The sequence below is a fragment of the Dasypus novemcinctus genome, chromosome 14 (assembly GCF_030445035.2).
Source record: "Dasypus novemcinctus isolate mDasNov1 chromosome 14, mDasNov1.1.hap2, whole genome shotgun sequence".
Classification (NCBI taxonomy): Eukaryota; Metazoa; Chordata; class Mammalia; order Cingulata; family Dasypodidae; genus Dasypus; species Dasypus novemcinctus.
Genome location: NC_080686.1, coordinates 86,651,962 through 86,672,786, shown reverse-complemented (window position 1 = coordinate 86,672,786; position 20,825 = coordinate 86,651,962). Strand labels below are relative to the sequence as shown.

General features: G+C 41.1%; 1 protein-coding gene across 1 annotated transcript in view; it reads left to right on the top strand.

Annotated features, from left to right (window-relative positions):
- The window catches only part of DERL1 (derlin 1), a 37,735-nt gene that overhangs the window by 1,809 nt on the left and 15,101 nt on the right, over window positions 1–20,825 (top strand). Inside the window, exon 2 of the mRNA XM_058275972.1 lies at window positions 20,681–20,792. Coding sequence (XP_058131955.1) covers window positions 20,681–20,792 — 112 coding nt within the window. The remainder of the gene's footprint in view (window positions 1–20,680; window positions 20,793–20,825) is intronic.

Sequence of the window (20,825 nt, the reverse complement as noted above, 5' to 3'; positions counted from 1 at the left end):
TTCGTCTCTTTCCAGCCTCCTCTCTCAAGTCTTGGTTGCTCTGCTTTCTTCCCGAGTTCAGCTGTGAACTATCAGGGATATGGAAGGGCTTATCTACTGAGCCTTGAGCTGTTCCTTGGGCAGTCCCTTGGGGGCCTCTTTCTGTGCCTCTGTGCTCTGTTGATTTCAGACTCTGGGACCTCTCAGCCTCTCTGATTTCCTGCAGCCCTCTCACTCACAAGGCAGGATCAATATGGTAGCTTCCTTTTCCTCTTTGTGTTTCATTTATATCAGACCCAGCAAGAGGGCAGAGATTCAACCTGAGTCATGTCTTACTGATGTAGTACAGTCAAAAGGGTCTAATGCTCACATGGATGGATTAGTTCAAAAACAATCTTTCTCTTTTTGGGATTCATAAAAGAATTTCAGATTGTCACACTCCACCCTCAGAATCCCAAAAAGACATGTTCTTTCCATATGCAGAATACATTCATTACATCACAATATTTCAAAAACCTTAAATCATTTCAGGAGCAATGCTAAGTACAAAAACCTCATAAACAGTTATAAGCATGCAGTTTGTCTTGGGGCAAGCTTTACTGCTCGCTGTAGATCTGTGAAACTTAGAAAACAAGTTATCTGTTTCCACTATACAAAGGAGAGATGGACATAGGATAAACATTTGGATTACCATAAAGAGAAATTGGAAGGAAAATAGGCATCATGGATCCCAGACAGTTCGAAAAATCTGCAGGGCATACTCTATTAGATTTCATGGTCTGAGCGTCATCTCTAGAGCAGTGTCTTCTCCTTAGACCTCATGGGGGTTTACCCCTTACAAAGGCTTGTCCAGTGACCATCTTCTTGGTTCTACCCTCATCAAGTTTGTGGGTGGTGGCCTTGCTCCAGATCTCACTTCCAAGAACATTGGGGTGAGGCCACACTTTCTCCAATCTCTGTGGGAACACTCTCAACCCCCTTAGTACAATAGGGTGACAGCAACATTCTCCCTAATCTCTGGCATACAGCCCAACCCCCTCAGAATAGTGGGTTGGTGACCTAACTCTCCCCAACCACTGGGGAGTACACACCACCCTCTCTATAGTCTGGGGCAGCCAAACTCTCCCTCGACAATGGGCTGAAAGATCCACCCTCTTCAAATGCTGGGACAGACTCACATTTTGTGCCTACATGGGTGGGGTCCCTCTCCTGGCCCTAGAAGATATCCCAAGTCCAGACCTCAGCTTCTATGTTTTTTTCCTCTTGAGGCCGTTTTTCCTTCAGTCTTCCCTTCGCTGTTTCTTTTAGTCCAGGCTGATAATGGTTTCATCATACAGAGCTTGCAGAAATGAGGGCTGTAATGGTCAGGAATATTTCTTTCTTGTTTTGTTATGAGTATGTTCATATATGTACATAAAACAAATATCCTTGTTTTCTCTCATATCTTATCCCCTTATCATTTGACATAAGTTGTATTAGGTTCATGCCGTAGTATTTAAGGAGGTCAAGTTTAAGAGTGCCCCAAGGACTTAGTGCATTTCCAGTTGTACACAGGAAAGTTGAGCATTGTTAGCCAAAAAAGGCAAAAATATGTCTGTTATTGTTTTCAGTTAGAAATTAAGTATGGTCTAAGATGACATGTATAGCTGCCAAGTTGACAAGGGGTGGGTTATGATGGTTAGGCTAATATGTCAACTTGGCCAGGTAATGGTGCTCAGTTGTTTGGTCTAGTAACACTAGTTGCATCTGTGGCTAATTACATCTATAATCAACTGAGGAGATTGCCTTTAGCAATGAGAGACATCTCATCCAATCAGTTGGATGCTTAAAAAGGGATGTGATTTCAGCATTCAGGGAGAGAGAATTTCTCTCTCTATTTCAAACAGCCAGTGTCTCCTGGGGAACTCATCCAGGACCTTCATTGGAGTCCCTGGCTTGCAGCATGCCCAGTGGAATTTGGACTTGTGCATTCCCATGGTTGTGTGAGACAACTTTATAAACTCTCGTACTGTTTACAGATCTCTCCTGTTGGTTTTCTTTCCCTAGAGAACCCTGACTAATACAGTGGAGTTTTTGAGGGAATCAAGAATTGGTTAGTTAAAAACAAACATGAATAAAAAAGTGAAAGTTCAGGTGTGGGTGTTGGATTTGGGGGAAGTATGGTTAGCTTATTGTTTGGGACCAGCAGAGTGTGGGTTTGGGGTAAGGTCTATGGGTGGGATGTGGCTGCAGATGCGGGTTTGGGCTTTGGGGGAGTTCATGGCTCAGGGCTGGAAAGCTGCTTATTAGCTGGGCCAAAGGTCAGTGTTGAGGCAAATGATCTAGCCAAGGTAAGATGGATGCTGAGGCAGCACACAAAAATTTTTCATAGTTATGACAGTACTCAGTGAAAGTAAGAATAGTTTGCATGGTTAGGAACTACAGGAGTTAATGGAATAACACATTGATTTACTTCCCTAATATCTCATATAAATGTATATAGTGGTTGACCATATTTATCAAATTTACCTTTTTTTTTTGGAAGTATTACATAGTGAGTATCATTTTTCATTTCCCTTGTTCTTCTAAATCTTTTCTAACCAGTTTTATTCCTTCTAATTAAGCTCTTGACAAATATTGTTTTACACATGGCCATGCTTATCCTTTTGGTAAACTATTTTTATTGGCTTTGTATCTCAAATTACATTAGTATCATTATTCTCTATGTCCCAAAACAATGTATTGGTTGATTCTACTTGGGGTTCTTTTTCACTCCAGTTTGAGACTGTCACACTGACTTGTAAATGTTGTGCTGTGCCACAGGGATCAGTTACAGAACCTTTTTTCTACATTCTCCATCTAGGTGATTTCATTCAGCTTTGTGGATTTAAGTACTTATAAACTGAAGATCCCCGAATACATATACAGATATCTTCAGTCCAGATTGAACTCTCCTGTTTTCTGGACTTGTACATCAAGAAATTCTTTATTTGAAAACACCATTTAGATGATTAATAAGCATTTCATACTAAACATGTTCTAAACTGAATCCCCCTCCTTTCTGTCCTAGAAGTAAACAGCAACTCCATGATTACAAGAGCTCATGCTAATAGTTTTGGAATCATCTTTGACTTCTCTTACTCTCATACTCCAAAATCTCTCAGCAAATCCTGTTGATCTTTCCTTAGACATTTGTCCAGAATACAATTCCTTCTCAACGTGAATTGCAAACCATTGTCGTCTTCCAGTCTTGTTCCTTTCCATCGTTACTCCCAACAGCTAGAATAATTCTTTAAACATAAATCAAGTCCTGTCATTCCTCTGCTCAGAACTCTCCAATATCTTCTCAGGTGGATGAGTACAAATCCAAGTCCTTTTAATGGCTTACAAGGCCCCCACTACCTCTCTGACTTCATCATCCACTGTTCTCCATCTTGCACATTAGACTCCACAGTGGCATCCTTGCCGTTCCTTAAGCACCTAACAATCCCTCCTCAGGGCCTTTGCACATGATGTCTTCTGCTTGAGAAAGGTAGCCATGACTCTGTCCTTTACCTCCTTACTTCCTTGGGGTCTCTGCTCAAATGCCACCATTTGGTGAGACCTCTGATTACCCTATATAAAATAGTACCTCTCTTTCATTCTGTCTTCTTTACCTTTTATTTTTCTGGCTATTTATCACCCCTTAATATTTGTTATTCTGCTTCCCCTCAGAGAATGAGGTTCCATGAGAGTAGGATCTCTGTCTTGTTTAGCACTCTTTTGTTACCTAGAATAATACCTGACCCATAGCACGTGCTTATATATTGGTTAAATGCATGGACATAATTTGTACCAGCTATGTGCTGGGCACTGGAGGTAGAATAATGACAAGGACAGTAAAGGTCCTAGCTCCCATGGAGAAAATAAGACAGAGGCATGTGATGGAGAGTAGCATGTCATATTTGACAGTGTGGTTCATAAAGGCATCAGAGGAGATACTTGAACTGAAACGTGAGTAATGAATAGCCAGCCTTGGGCAGATTTGGATCTTGGACAACCTTCCAAAGAGAAGGAATAGGAAGTAAAAGGCACAGAGGCAGGAATAAGAAACAGAAGACTGGGTTGTTAGTACAGAGTGAGCTGTAGCATGAGACTTGGTATTTGAGGACAGGAAGATAGTTAGGGGTGAGTGCAGTGAAGTGAAGATGGAAAAGTAGCCTGAGGCCAGATCATGTAGAGCCTTCTAGGCTATGTTAAGAGTTTTGAACTTTATTTTGAGGGCACAAGGAAGGTTTTGGAGACTTTTGTACAAAGGACTGACACGATTGCCTTTTTTTGCTCTGTTGGGTGGACTTGGTGTATGTGGAGGATGGGATGGAAGTGGCAGTCACCCACCATGGTGTGTATATGTGTGAGGTGAAGAGGACTAGGTAATGGGATCAGAGAGGAGTTTAGTTAGGAGGCAAGAGGGAGTCGTTTTGCCCACGGTGACTGTGAAGTTAGAAGTGGGTAGATTTGAGAGTTGGAGTGGACGAGATTGTTGCTAGATTAGATATGAAGGATGAAGGAGTGAAGGAAACAGGATTCAAAGAGGCTACTCACAGGAGCAACTAAGTGGCTGATAGAGCCATTTACTGAGGTTGGATATGTGTAGGGAGGCTCAGGTTGGGGAAGGTATGAGGGTGAAGAGTTAGGTTTTGGCCTAAGTCTGAGATGCTTTTATGGCACACAAGTGGAGAAGTCGAGTAGGAGGTTGGATATAAGGATATGATTCTGGCATGTGCCCAGAATGGCATTCTATTTTTTATTTGCTTTAGTAAATATTTGACTGAATGTTGTGCACATTTTTCCTGGTGCTGTGTTGGGTAATATGTGTGCATGGATGGAGAGCAATGATTATAAATCATTTTATGAGAAGGCTGTGATCAACACTGGCTCTTTGACCCTCCTTGCAAAATTTTGCTCACTTGTGTAGTCAGATTAGTACAATAAGTAACATGAGAAAGCCTTTCTGATAGGGAGCAGGTGAATAATGTTAAAACAGGTGAACTGACTGGTAATCTCCTTTTGAAAGACTCCTCATTCTTGACACACTCTTCGTATTTTTCCTTTCTTTCTTGCTTTGTTTCTTCTGGGCCTGTTACCTGGGACAGTGAGAAGCTGCTGGTCGCACTGACTGCCCAGGTGTGGAAAGACCATCCTCTATGCCTTGTTTCTTCCTTCTACTCTGAATCCTACCCCTTCTGGACCATGTAGCTTTCAGACCACCTGGAGGAACTCATTTGCAAATGAAATAGTGGAGGAAAAACTGCTTCTGAGACACTTGTGAAAGGACAGAAAGCGTGTGTCATGCTTTTCCTTAGAAACTGGATCTTTAATTTAGACCAGGGATTTTTGCTTCTTGTTTTTAAGAAAAAACTGGGAATGATTTAGGATTTTGGATTCATGTTGGAAGTCCTTGTCTATTGGTTTCCTCTGAGTAGCTTATAGGTTTGAAACACCAAAGTTTAAAATGTTATTTCCTTAGTTTGAATAAATCAAAACACACAAGTTGTGTTAAGACTCACACAGTGTGGTCCAGAATGTCTCCTTAGTCCTAGTCCCACAGACTTATACCCAACATTCAAATAGTTAACAGTGATGAAATATCTTCATATTGGTCCCTGATTAACTTGAAGAGGAGTTGCAGTTTCCTAGCTGCCTGCCTGTTGATATTTCTTTATTTCTTTAGACAAAATAACAGCCCTTTATACCTGTGTTATGCATGCTCTATATGTTCTCTCTCTCAACAATCACCCTGAGATAGTGTTACCCCATTTTTTAGGTGACTGCAGTTTCAGTTTCTATTCTGGTGAGCTTAAGATAGTTAGTTCTAGGAGAGGTGATAGCAGTTGTGTGAAGATGGAGTTTCCTGGAGGAAATGACAACTACCTAATGATCAGAGGGCCCTCGCACCCCTTCCTGTCAGGGGCCGAGACATTCCATACACCTAGTTTGAATGATGAGGAATTTGAAATCCCACCTATCTACTCAGCAGAGCCCCCTGCCCTGCCACCTTCCATTGTTGTTAACTCCACTCTTTCATCCTATGTGGCAAACCAAGCATCTTCTGGGGCTGGGGGTCAGCCCAGTATCATCAAATTGATTATTACCAAACAGATGTTGCCCTCTTCTATTACCATGTCTCAAGGAGGGATGATTGCTGTTATCCCTGCCACAGTGGTAACCTCCTGGGGCTCCAGCTAGGTCATACCAGCATAGCTACTATCCAACCCAGTCAGCAAGCCCAGATAGTCACTCGGTCAGTTGCATGTGGCAGCAGCTCCTGCTGCTTCTATGCAGCTGCCTCCATCCTGACTACAGCCTCCTTTATTACCAGTTGCCTCAGCCCCCCACTCAGCAGGCCTCCTCTACTCCAAGCCATGCAACAGCCTCCACCTCAGAAAGTTCAAATCACTTTACAGCAACAGCCATCTCCTCTGCAGATCAAGAATGTGCCTTCACTCACTCTGAAAATACAGGCTACTTTGTCCTACCAGCTGTGGAAAGTAGTCCTGAGTGGCCTATGAACACTGGCCCCGAGGCCCATACAGTGGAGGCAACCTCTCCTGAGATAATCTGAGAGATGATTACAAATGTAATCTGTAATTATAATTACTCGACTGAGGTCGAGTCTCCTTCTCAGATGGATGTTGAATTGGTGAGCGACTCTTCTGTAGCATTCTCACCCCAGCCTTGATGTGTAAGGTCAGGTTGTGAGAACCCTCCCGTTATGAGTAAGAACTGGAGCAATGAGTACTGCAGCAATGAGTGTGTGGTGAAGCACTGCAGGGATGTATTCTTGGCCTGGGTAGCCTCCAGAAATTCAAACACAGTCGTATTTGTGAAATAGTCTTTGTTCTCCAAGCCAGTGAAGACTTTTCTGCTGGGAAAATGTTTAAGAAACACAAACTGGGCTTCTGGTGGTCCCTGATCTCAACCTGCGATGGCCCTTCATGCTTCTCCTCTTTTCCTTCAACAACGGCCAGTGATGGAGCGGGGCACTGCTATAATCAGGAATTGCTTTTTACTTTCAAGTATAAGCAAAAATAACAGTGACAATAGCAGAGGAAGGGTGAAGGGAATATGGACAAGCAGAAAATAGGGATGGCAGGAGTGGTGGTGGGGTTTATTTGAGGAAATTTGTTGGTATAATTGTTAGAGGACTTGCCGAAAAGATTATTACAATGATAGGAAAGAGTATGAATATGGAGCCTAGGAGAAAACACTATTGTGCATCCGTTTTAAAGAGGATGAAAGATTGCATTCCAGTGTCAAAAGAGGGAACAATTACTATGACATCTATATAGTGCTTTGATTTTGTTTTCTTTTTTTCTTTTTATCTTTTCTTTTACACACTGCTCTGAACACAAAGGATTTCAACACTAGGTACTCTGGGCTGGGGAAAATAATATCACCCAAGAGCTTATTTATTTCTCTTTGCAAATAATATTTCTGCAGTATCATCCTTCCATATCTGAGTTTTACCACACTTTAGGATGGTATAAGATGCAAAACCCTACATCATTAAATTACAAGAGGTGTAGCAGTTTGATATTGTTGATGAATTCCAAAAAAATACTGGATTCTGTTTGTAAACTGATCTTTTTCTCTGGGCACATTAGAATATATTGGATTCGTGGTTTACTTGATTAAGTGATTATGTAAACCTCTTGTGCCAGTAGGGAGTTGAGTCCCCACCATTTGTTGAGTGGGGACTCATAGATAAAAGACATGGCAAACTTTACTGCTTGAAGGACCAGATTCATAGATACTTGCAGCAATGCTGAGGGTTTGACATACTAGACTGTCCTCCCCCATTAGGACACCAATTCTCTCAAGAGACACAATTCCCTCCCTGAGAACATCAGGCCTCCCCAGGATGGGGTACACCTACCCACTCATTGTATGGGTCTCCACCCAATGATATAATATACTATGACAAGATGAGCACTCACACACTCCCTAGAAGCCTGCCCCTGTGCCATATATTCCCCCTTAAACACCTTATACAGGTAGTCCGTCCTTATTATATTTTCTAAGGAGTTTTCTTACCATTTTATTTTCAACCAATTACCTGAAAATCTCCCATGTTCAAGTGTTCTCCCAACCCTTCCCCCAATTCCTATCTGACCAATCCTCCCAACCCTAGCCCCCCCTCCAAGCCTGCAAAACCCCACCCAATAGTATCCCTATGCCCCTGTCTTATCCCTTCCCTGTACAAATACCTCCACTTTATCAAAGATTTCACCCATGTAGGCATTAGCTCACAACTCCCCCCCCACCCCCCAATTTCCCGTAAGCCTATCTTCTATTCCCTAGCTCTCTGAGACAGCTTGGTTTGCTTATTTCATATCAGAGAGTAAATAAATACACAATAAAGGCATAAACCAGCAGATTTCAAATCATGGAAAAAATGAATCAACAATGTAGAGGACAGATCAGCAGAAAAATAGAGGGAGAAAAGATTGGGAAAAAATTGAACAGGGGCTCAAGGAGTTAAGTGATAACATGAAGTGCACCAATATACGTCCTGGGAGTTCCGGAAGGAAAAGAGAAGGGAAAAGGGCAGAAAGAATATTTGAGGAAATAATGGCTGAAAATTTCCCATCTCATGAAAGACATGAATATGTGTGTCCAAGAAGCACAGCTTATTCCAATTAGAATCCAATTATATCCAAATAGGTATGCATATAAAATTTAATTGCACATCTGTCTCAATATTACACAATAAAATGCCAAGTCAATTACATGCAGAAAGTTGAGGGGAAAAAAAAAGACATGGCAAAGGACAGAGTTGGGGTTTTTTGATGTTAGAGTTTGATGCTGAAGCCTTAAGCTGGAGCCCCGGGAAGAGAGGGGCCCTAAGCCTGGAAAGAAGCAAGCCCTGGGAAGAGAGGAACCCAGGAAGCCTGAACCCTCGCAGATGTCGCCAGCCATCTTGCTCCAACATGTGAAAATAGACTTTGGTGAGGGAAGTAACTTAGGCTTTATGGCCTGGTATCAGTAAGCTCCTACCCCAAATAAATACTCTTTATAAAAACCAACCAATTTTCTGGTATTTTGTATCCACATCCCTTTGGCTGACTAATACAAGAGGTTTCTCTGGGAAAAAAAAAAAAGATAGTTCTAGGCTGTCTTGAACTTCTTTGCAGAAAATCTGCTATAACACATAGTGTTTAGTAAAACATTTTTGAATATGATTTCTTCCAATTCATGGCAAATTATTTTTCCTTTTCTGTTAAAGTAAAAAGACCATGAGATTTCAAGTAGTTGAGTCATGTTCTTAAGTCTGGGCTCAGCCCTTCTAGTTGTATGGTCTTATGCAAGTTACTTATCCTTTCTGAGCCTCAGTTCCTTTACCTGAAAAATGGGGATAATATAATACCATGTAAACTCAATTTAAAGACTCTATCAATTATAAAATGCTCCATCAATTTAATACAACTATTTGGGGAAGGTGGGGAAAGGTAGAAATTACATTAAATGAGTACAGTGATTATAAGACAATCCTTTTTAGAAACACAAAAACAGGTACCTTCAAATTAAGGAAATATGCTATTTACTTCACGTGTCTGTTATATAGTATATGTGGAATAATGTTTGTAAAGTGATCAGTAAATAGTCTGTAAATAGGCTATTCTAAAATAGTGCCTATTTTTATTATTCAGTAATATCCTACTATTATTACTTTTCCTGCGTGGACTATAAGAGTCTAATATTAATATGTAATTGAAATGGAATTATAACTGCTGAATTAGTAGTTTTATTTTATTTTTTGCCTATCCCCTCCTACCCCCTCCCCCCACTCCCCCCCAAAAAACATCCTGACTTGAAATAGGAAGATGTAAATTCCCAAATTCCCTAATTTGTTTTCAGGAATAATAAGAAATGGCACCAACTAAATCTGTGAATCGGCCTGGTGCGTTTCTTTCCTAAGATTTTGCATGTATTTTCATGTTTATTCTGGTAACAGAAACCCTAGCAGATTTAAGAGATCATAGGGGAAACAGGCATACAGGAGGCTTAGCATGGAAGTAGCTTCAAGGTTTGAATGTAGAACTTTAGTGGTTAGTGCTTTGGTGTGTACAGCTTTAAAAAAAAATCTTTTCCTTAGACACTTCCACTGTTGTCTTTAGATAAGATCATGGGTTTGTTTTCTAACTTTTTATTTAGTAGTATATAAATGGGAACGTATATATTACAAATTTACATCTTGTTAAACATTCCAAAACTCAAAAGTCAAATTAGACCAGTGCCCAGATCAAGAAACAGGACATTACCAGCTCCTTCAAAACCTTCCTCCTGCTCCCTTCTGATCATTATCCCCTCCAAGGGTAATTACTATACTGACTTTTAATAGCATAGATGTGGGTTTTTTCTTTTTTTCTTTTTTGGGTACTTTCTGTAAATGGGGTTATACAGAATGTACTTGTGACGGTTGCAATTTGGTGAATCCCAAAAAGAGATTGTTTTTAAACTAATCCATTGCTGTGGGTGGGAGACCTTTTGGTTGCTTTAGTTTCTGTTAAGGGCCCTTGATTAGCTCATCTGTTTTTTTGATTGGACTAATCAGTGAGGCATGACTAAGGTTGGGTCTCCACCCTTTTGCTGGGCCTTTTGTAAAGTGAGATACAGAGGAATAGACAGAGAAAGGAAACTGCCATTTTGACCTGGCCATGTGCAAGAGAGGACTCGAGGATCACTAGTAGGCAAAGTGGAAGCATGAACCATGAAGTCCCGAAGAGGCTGGACCCATGGAGCACCTCAGAGCTTGAGAGACAAGCCCTATGCCTGGTTGCCCACAGCTGAACTCTGGGATATAGTGAGCCTGGAGAGGAAAGCAGGGACCTCAGCAGGGATTGGTTGTTATTTTGCTTCACTAGGAGATAGGACTCTGGGATCACCAGACTGACTTTGGTGAAAAAGCATCTCTCCTAATGCATTGATTTGGATATTTCACGGCCTTGGAACTCTAAGCTCTTACCCAAGATAAAATTCTCATTTTAAAAGCCAACCCGGGAAGTAGACTTGGCCTAGTGGTTAGGGCATCCGTCTACCACATGGGAGGTCCGCGGTTCAAACCCCGGGCCTCCTTGACCCGTGTGCAGCTGGCCCATGCTCAGTGCTGATGTGCGCAAGGAGTGCCTTGCCACGCAGGGGTGTCCCTCGTTAGGGGCGCCCCACACGCAAGGAGTGCGCCCCGTAAGGAGAGCTGCCCAGGGTGAAAGAAAGTTCAGCCTGCCCAGGAATGGCTCCGCACACACGGAGAACTGATGCAGCAAGATGACACAACTAAAAAGAAACACACATTCCCGTGCCTCTGACAACAGAAGTGGACAAAAAAGAACATGCAACAAATGGACACAGAGAATAGACAACTGGGGAGGGGAGAGAAATAAATAAAAATAAATCTTAAAAAAAAAAAAAAAGCCAACCCATTTCTGGTACTTTACGATTAGTAGCCCTGTGGCAAACCAAACTTCTGTATCCAGTCTCTTTTCTCAACAATATGTTTGAGAGTCACTCATGTTGTTGCATGTTGTTTTAGGTTACTCATCCTCATATTACTCCACTGTTTGAATCTCCCGCAATTTACTTACCCGTTCTGTTGATGGGCCTTTTGGATAGTTCCTAGTTTGGGACTATTGCGAATCGTGATGCTCTGAACATTTTAGTATATGTCATGATGAACATATGTTCTTGGTGAATATATGTATGCATTTCTTTTAAGTATACACCTAGAAGTGGAATTACTCTTTTAAGGCCTTTTTAATTGAGTGCCTTTCAATTGCTTAAATGAATGGAAGGAGCCTTTTCTTGCCTACCCAACATGTCCAGGAATAAAAAAAGCCTCCATAGTTGGCAAATGGGTGCTGATTTTTCTGGCTTGCTTGTTGATTGATGTAGACTTTTCTAACTCCAGAATTAATCAGTCCTTGTTGTTTCAGATAAATATTTTTTATACTTTAGCTTCTCCCCTCCCCCCAAACTCTATATGGTATTTATGATTATTTCAATAGGAGATTGTTTGGGAGACTTTAGTTAAAGGATGACTGTTACCCACCCAGTCAACTGAAGTTTTTGGAGTAGTAGCTAAAGGACAATGCTTTATGGTTTTTTTTGAAGGCCTTATATGCCATGAAGAGACTTACCTAAACTTGTGGGCCACTTGCCCCTGGTGAAGTGAGGAGGTCTGGGCAGATTACCTGAACTCTAATTAGGGTCCAGTTATCCTCATGAGAAGCCTGCCTTGGGGTTGCTGTGGGGGTTAAACTGAGATGCCCCCCCCCCCCCAAAGAGCCTGCCCCAGCCTATGGCACGTGGTCGGTTCACTCTCTGTAGGTCCTGATCTCTTTTCATTATACATGACTCTCTGGGATTAGTGACAGCTTTCCACGGTTGAAAATGTTCTTCTGTTACTCTGAGCCTTAAAAAGAAAGATTTCCTTATCCTAACTGTTTATATATCAGTTGGAGGAAAGAAAGGAGATTTAGTTGGGTGCCTTCAATGAGTATTTCAAAAAAGCATTGCATTGTAATTGAGATAAGGTACCTCCTGATGTTTTCAAATTATAATTTAAAAATAATCCAGAAATGATATTACAGCTCCAAGATCAATGAAAGCAAGTATAACTCAAGGTTAAGCTTAATGAAAGGGTAAAAGAAGCGAAGTATTTTGACAGACACTGATTTCCAAAGAACAGGTGCACACAGTGGCTAAAAATAGTGTGGTGTCATCAGTGTTTGTGAAAATGTAGTCAGAAAAAAAACGTGAGGCTTCTTTTTCAAAATCACTCTTTGAGTAACTTATGGAACACGGGGGTAGTTTAAATGTGAATTTGTAAAAACCAGGTCAGCAGGCATCTCCTAAAAGATTGTAATAGTAATACACCCGCACATTTACAGGTTTTTTGTTTTTTTTTAAACAAAGCAGTTTTTAATTTCTTCTTTCTCTAATCTTATGTAAACTCTGAAGAAAGGAAGGCAGCAGTTACTGTGGGACAAGAGTCATTAATTAGATGAGAAAGCAGGCTCAGAAATCCAGACATTCCCAAGGCCCTGCAGCTACTGAAGAGCCAAACCTAACTTTGGATCCAGATTGGGATCCTGATGGGTGTGGGAATGCCCAAATGAGGAATGGCTGCTGCCTGAGGCGGGTGAGGGAGGCAGGAACACAGTATCTTCGAAGGGGGTCCTTGGACCAGCTGTCTCAGTCTCTACGGGCAGGTGGTTGGGGACTGTAGGGCACTTTAAAAAAAAGCCAAGCTAATGGCTCAATTCTGACCTTTAATCCCAGTGCTTTTCGTAAACACAGGGAGATTGAATTTGTAGGTGTACTCTCAGTTCATTACAGGATTATCCAAGTATAGTAGTATTGACAATTTTTATTAATTGTAAGAGGTGGTGTAACAATTGGAGATCAGTAGCCCAAACTCTGGAGTCGGACTGCCTGGAACACTTACTAGCTACACTTACTAGCTGTACCACCTACTAGCTATTATTTAACCTTTGTAAACTTCTATTTCCTCATCTATAAACTCCACCTCTTGAATCAATGCAAGTAAATAAGTAGAATAGCATATCTGGTAAGGACCCACTCATTTATTATTGATTTTTTTAAAAAAATCATCAACCACAGTAGGGCAAGTTTTAGCATATCATTCCTCTTTTACAGATGGGAATTGCGGCTCGGATGGTGACTTGTAAGCTAAGACTTAAATCCAGGTCTTTTCAAATCATTATTTCTAGTGTCCTTCCTTTAGACTTCTGTTTCTATGATAATGTCATGAATAAACCAAAGTCAATTTTATTTTATTAAATATTCATTTTATTTTATTAAATATTTATTTTATTCATTGCTGTTCTATTGGTTTATAGGGTTCTTTGGAAGTCACTTTTTGGGTATGTAATGTGCATTTTCCTCTGTTAAACAATTTGAACAATTTACTTTGTGTCTGATGTGTCCATGGGTGTTGGTAGCTAATTTGGTCTGGATGAGGTCCTGTGACTTGTGCAGTCATCTGAGCACTACTTGGGCAGTGGCAGGGATGTTCTCCTCTAGTGATGGAGCAACATATCCCAAGACTTCCTGGGAGAGGAATCCAGTTTTACTTTTGTACATCTTAGCAAAAATAAAGCAAACTATAGGCCATATAATGAATGGCCAATGCTGAAATAAAGGTGAATATGTATTTCTGTTATATTTTAAATGTAAATTTATTACTGCCATATTTCATGGCTTAAAAAATAATGGAATGGGGTGGGGAATGGATGTAGCACAAGTGATTTGGCTCCTGCCTACTATATGGGAGGTCTGGAGTTCAATTTCCGGGGCCTCCTGGTGAAGGCAAGCTGGCCCAAGTGACGAGCTGGCCCATGCAGAGTGCTGACCCATGTGGCAACTGGCCCGAATGGAGTGCTGGTGCAGCAAGATGATGCAACAAGAAGAGACACAGAGGAGAGACAATAAGAGACACAGCAAACAAGGGAGCTGAGGTGGTGCAAGAGATCGAGCACCTCTCTCCCACTCTGGAAGGTCCCAGGATCAGTTCCCGGTACCACCTAAAGAGAAGACAAGCAGACACAGAATGCACAGTGAATGGACACAGCAGACAACAAGGTGGGGAGGGAAGAAATAAATGAATAAATCTTTAAAAAAAATATTGAGGGGGGGAAGTGGATGTGGCTCAATCACTTGGGTGCCTGGCTACCACATGGGGAACATGTGTGGCTCATTCTGTTGGGCACTCGCCTCTCATGTGGGAGGTCCAAGGTTTGGTTCCTGGTGCCTCCTGGAGAAGGTGAGCAAACAATGAGCAGACAGAAGAGTGAACCATCTGGAGGACGGGGGGTTAAATAAAGAAAAATAAAATTGTAAAAAATAAAAATAAAAAAAGACAAAAGACCTTAATGAGGGGAAAACAAACAAAAAACTAAACAGACATCACAGCTAACTTTGGCCTTGGGAAATTGTTTAAATCCCTGGGCCTTGGATTCCTTGTCTAAAAACATGTATTCTTTTTATAGTTGGTATGAGAAATGAATGAGATTTGGACCTTGAGGAATAGAGCTCTAAAGATATGAAGGATGATGGGGCTATTGGTTACTTTTTATAAAACAGGGAACATGATGCCACATATAAGATATGACTGTGTGACACACACACCCATGTGAACTAAGAGTGAGGCATCCCATCTGTTAGCCAAAATTCTAGTACATGTGGCCAGTGCTACTCAGACTTGTATCTGAGACTTAAAACGTTTGCCCCTCTGCATAACTGGCAATCCTACCCTGAATCTTGCTGGAGCAGTCCATTCTCAGCACAAAGACAGCAGACTTGGGAGAACCAGGCAGGGTCACGGGTAGTACCACACAGGACCAGCAAAAGGAAGTAAAAATCCATGTTCCCCCTGGAGATCCTTGTCTACCTCATCTACCAGGCCGAAGACTGAAGGGTCCTTTCTGGAAAAAGAGACCTATAGAAAATGATAGTTGAGAGTTCCCCAGTCAACTGGGTCTGGCCCTGGTCCCCTTACAGTGTTCCCATGGGTTCCGAGGACCACAGAACTTCCAGTCAGCTTTCTAATGAAATGTGACCAGACAGCCAAGGATTACCAGGTGTTTGAGAAAAGCCACGAACCCAAAACCCAACAAAACAGAAAAGGAGCCTAGTGATATCCTCAGAGAGATGAGAAGGTGGTGCAATCAAGAAACAAGAACAGAATGTTCTAAATAAGGAATGATCAGAATAAGAAAGTGTTCTCACAACTAAAAAAATAGATGGCAACAGAAAAAGTCAGTAGTGGAGATGGTTGATAAAGGCATGAAGAAATCGTCCAGAAAATAGAATAAAATGAGGTGGAAGTTAAGAGAGATGAGAAAATTCAGGGATTAGTTCAGGAGATCCAAAGCACCTTTTTAAAATACTCCTCCCTTGATGGCTGGCCCCGTTACAATTAAGAATAATTACAAAAAACCCAGCTTGGGAAGCGGACTTGGCCCATGTGGTCCGCCTACCACATGGGAGGTCCGTGGTTCAAACCCCGGGCCTCCTTGACCCATGTGGAGCTGGCCCATGCGCGCAAGGAGCGCCGTGCCACACGGGTTTCCCCCACGTAGGGGAGCCCCACGCGCAAGGAGTGTGCCCCGTAAGGAGAGCCGCCCAGCGCGAAAGAAAGTTCAGCCTGCCCAGGAGTGGCGCCGCACACACGGAGAGCTGACGCAGCAAGATGACACAACAAAGAGACACAGATTCCTGGTGCCGCTGACAAGAATACAAGTGGACGCAGAAGAACACACAGCAAATGGACACAGAGAGCAAACAACTGGGGGAGGCGGGGGGGGGGGGGGAGGACAGAGAGGGAGAGAAATAAATAAATAAAATAAATCTTAAAAAAACAAAAACCCAGCCTTGGCTTGTGCACAGATATTACAGAAAAGGCAAGTGGAGACTTCCCAAGGAAACAGTGCAGAATTCAGACAGACAACTCTTCATGCACTCAAAAGGATTACAGTCCATGGGCTCACTTCTTAAAAGATCAAAGAAGAAATTATAAAACAACAGGAGGAGGTGGACATTAAAGCAAGCACAGGAAAATAAGTATGAAAAATATTTTTTAAAAAGGGTTTTTGGTAATGGGTGGAAGAGATGGTAGCACACATTATAGATGTAATTAATGCCCCTGAATTGTATACTTGAAAACAACAAATTTTATATCATTAATGCAATAAAATAAAGACATTATCGAGACAGAAACTAAATAAGAAGCAACTAAGAATGCTCCCTGTTATGGGTTTAATTGTGCCTCCAAAAGATATGTTTTAAGTCCTGGTCCCCCAGTACTTAATAAGGCATGTGGCCTTATTGGGAAATAGGGTCTTTGCATATGTGATCAAGTTGAGATGAAATCATATTGATTAAGATGGGTCCTAGTCCAATGCCACTAGTATCCTTATGAGAAGAGATGCAGACCCGTGGACACAGAGAGGAGAACACCATATGCAGGCCATCTGTGAAGATGGACAAAGAGATTGGGGCATAGAGATTGCTGCAACAAACCAAGGAATGCTAAGGATTGCCTGTAAGCTCTAGAAGCTAGGAGAGAGGCAAAGAAGTTTCCTCTTCTAAAGCCTTCAGAGAGTATGGCCCTGCTGACACCTGGTTTTAGGCTTCTAGTTTCCAGAACTGTGAGTATTATTTAACATTGTTCTGGAGGTAAAACTGTGAATTAGGAATGAAATAATATGTAAAATTTTACTTACAGATGGGGTGGTACAATTGGAAAGCCCAAGAGGCTCAATTTTCAAATATTACTAAGAGTAAAATAATTCAGCTTGGTGGTTGGGTGTATAAGTGAGAAATGGAAAACAATAGTGCCACAGATGACTATAAAAACCATAAAAGACTTTTATGTCAATATTATATTGGAATAATATGGATATCAGTTCTAACTCATTTATAAAAATAAAATATGTGAGAGTAGCCAAGAAAATGTGACAGTTGTGGAAGAAAATTTAACTATTTGACTTTGTCTTATATTAAAACATTATAACTGTCATCAGTTGTAACAAATGTACCATACTAATGAAAGATGTTAATGAGAGAAAGTGAGGGAGGGGGTGGGGTATATGGGAATCCCCTGTATTTTTTATGTAACATTTATATAATCTAAAGCTTCTTTCAAAATAAAGGGAGGGAAGCAGATTTGGCTCAGTGGATAGAGTGTCCGCCTACCATATAGGAGGTCCAGGATTCAAACCCAGGTCCTCCTGACCTGTGTGGTGAGCTGGCTCACGTGCAGTGCTAATGTGCACAAGGAGTGCCGTGCCATGCAGGGGTGCCCCCTGCATAGGGGAGCTCCACGCACAAGGAGAGCTGCCTTATGTGGAAAAAAAAATGTGCAGGCTCCCTAGGAGGGGCACCGCACACATGGAGAGCTGACACAGCGAGATGACGCAAACAGAGAGACACAGATTCCCGGTGCCGCTGACAAGAATGTGGGTGGACACAGAAGAACACAGTGAATGGACACAGAGAGCAGACAATGGGGGTGGAAGGGGAGAAAAATAAATAAAATTAAATAAAAAAAATAAGTAAATGGGAAAATTATAAGACTATTTAACTTTGCCCTATCTTAAAACATAAATAAGATTAAAAATTAAAATCGCTTCATATTGTAATAGGAATCAGTTCTAAGTAGAATAGTTTAAAAGTACACCTTAATATAAAAGAGAATAAATATATAATAAAAGTAGCTTTTGAAATCAGTGGAGGAAAAGGTGGGTTATTTAGTAAATGGGGCTAGGAAAACTGAGTATTCAGAAAAATAAGATCTCTTCATCGCTCTTAGATAAACCCCAAAAGTACTACAGTAAACCACTGACTACTTTTATAATCTCGAGTAAGGAAAGATCTTCTTAGCATGGTGCATGATATATACATTTATTTATAATTTTTTCCCCCTCTTCCTCCCCTGCCCTGCTGTTTTTGCTGTCTCTGTCCATTTATTCTGTGATCTTCTGTATCCACTTCTCTTTTTTTTGCCTACTTTCTTTTCTTTCTCTACGATTCAGAGGGATTCGATCCTGGGGATCTCTGATGTAGAGAGAGCTTCCCTGTCAGTTGCACCCCATCAGCTCCTGGTCTCTGCTGTGCTTCACTTCGATGCTCCCCTTTGTCTCCCTTTTGTTGCGTCATCTTCTTGCTGCGTGACTCACTAGTGTGGGCACTGGCTCACCACGCAGGTACTCATGCGGGCACTCTGTTCACCACGTGGGCACTGGCTCACTGCACAGGTATGCCCTTCTTCCTTTTCACCAGGAGGTCCCAGGGATCAAACCCGGGTCCTCCCATATGGTAGGTGGAGGCTTTATCACTTGAGCCACATCTGCTTCCCGTATACATTTGTCTACACTGATTTAAACTTCTGCGTGGCAGAAATACCATAAAAACATTGTGACAACTTTTCGTGCTGATAGCACACACACAAACATGGTTAACATTCTTAAAACCCACTGGACTTACTGTAAGAAGGGTGGCAAGCACCAACCCCACAAAGTGACACAATACAAGAAGGCAGGGATTCTCTATATGCAACGGGAAAGCATCATTGTGACAGGAAGCAGAGTGGCTATGGTGAGCAGACTAAGCCAGTTTTCTAGAAGGCTAAAACTACAAAGAAGATTATCCTGAGGCTTGAATGTGTTGAGTCCAACTGCAGATCTAAGAGGATGTTTGCTATTAAGAGATGCAAACATTTTGAGGAGGAGACAAGAAAAGAAAGAGTCAAAGTGATCTAGTTAAAAGCTTTGTCTTTTATTATGACAATAAAATCTTGAGTTATGGTAAAAAAAAGCAACATTATGACAGACTAGAAAATATTTGCAACAGTGAGAAAGGGAAATTTCCTTAATACGTAAAAGAATGCAAATCTAGCAGAAAAATGAGTAAAGGAAATGCTAATGGTTTTAACCATGGAAAGATGTCTGACTTTACTTATAATGCAAATAAAATTAATTTTCAGAATGGCAAATATAAAATGAACCAAGTGTTATGTGGAGAGTAGATTGGTGTGTTAACATACAGCTTAGGAGGGAGTATACACTGGTCAAAGATTTTTGTAGGCATTTGGGAATATACCAGAATTAAATATCTGTTCCTAATGGTTTGACACACAGGGATTCTTTTCTTATATACAGGTATAAACAGAATACACAAGAATGTTCATTGTGGTATTTTTGAACAGTTTAAATGAAGTTTAGACATCAATGTAAAAGGAATGCTGTGAAGCCAATAAAAATATTTTGTCAAGGAAGTGAAACATGGTATAGAACAGCAGTACAGTATCAGGTGAGATAAAGAGGGAAAGGGATGCACAGGCTCAAAATTCTGGAAGGAAATACAAGAAGCTGATCAATTGTTGCTAGGAAGGGAACTGGAAGACTGAGGGTCAGGAATAAGGCTGGGTTCTCACTGTGTGCCCTTCTGTTATTTTTTTTGTGGGGGAGAGAAGGGATAGTGTTTTTAAGTCATATGCCCATATTTGCTATTCATCACGTTGTTTGGATAAATGTTTCTGTTTTACTTCTATCTTTTTAAATATGACATTTTTCCACATGATTTATCATTCCAGTGTATTCCTAAACAGTAGAATTATTGTACTATTGGATTGAGTCTTTGTGAATTTTTTTTTATTGTTGTTGTTTTGAGGTACTAGGGGTCAGGGAATAAACCTGGGACCTTGTTTTTGAGAAGCCGGCACTCAACCACTGAGCCACATTGGCTTCCCTGAGTTGTTTTTTTGTTTGCTTGTTGTTTGTTTTTGCTTCTTTTTCAGGAGGCACCGGGAACTGAACCCAGGGCCTCCCATGTGGGAGGCAGGTGCTCAACTGCTTGAGTTGCATTGGCTCCCTGTGATTTGTTTTTTGATATAGATATAACTATATACTTCATCTCAGTAAAGACTAACCATAAACTTCTATGGTACAGGTTGTTTTCAACTTACTTAGAAATATTTATTTCATGATTCACTTTATTCCCTTGATTTGTAAATTGATGTAATTGCATCTGATAGGAACTTTTCTTCAGGTTTCTTGAATTGCTTTGGTGGTCTCTATTCTCATCTTCGAAGGGAATGCTTTGCAAGGGTTAATTTTGTTTATTTAGAGAAACTAACAACTGTTTATTTTGATCTGGACAGGTTTGGAGGCCAGTCACTGCCACCTTTTATTTCCCCGTGGGGCCAGGAACTGGATTTCTTTACTTGGTCAATTTATATTTCTTATATCAGTATTCTACACGACTCGAAACAGGTATGTTACCCATAGTTGTTTTAAGTAGTGTTT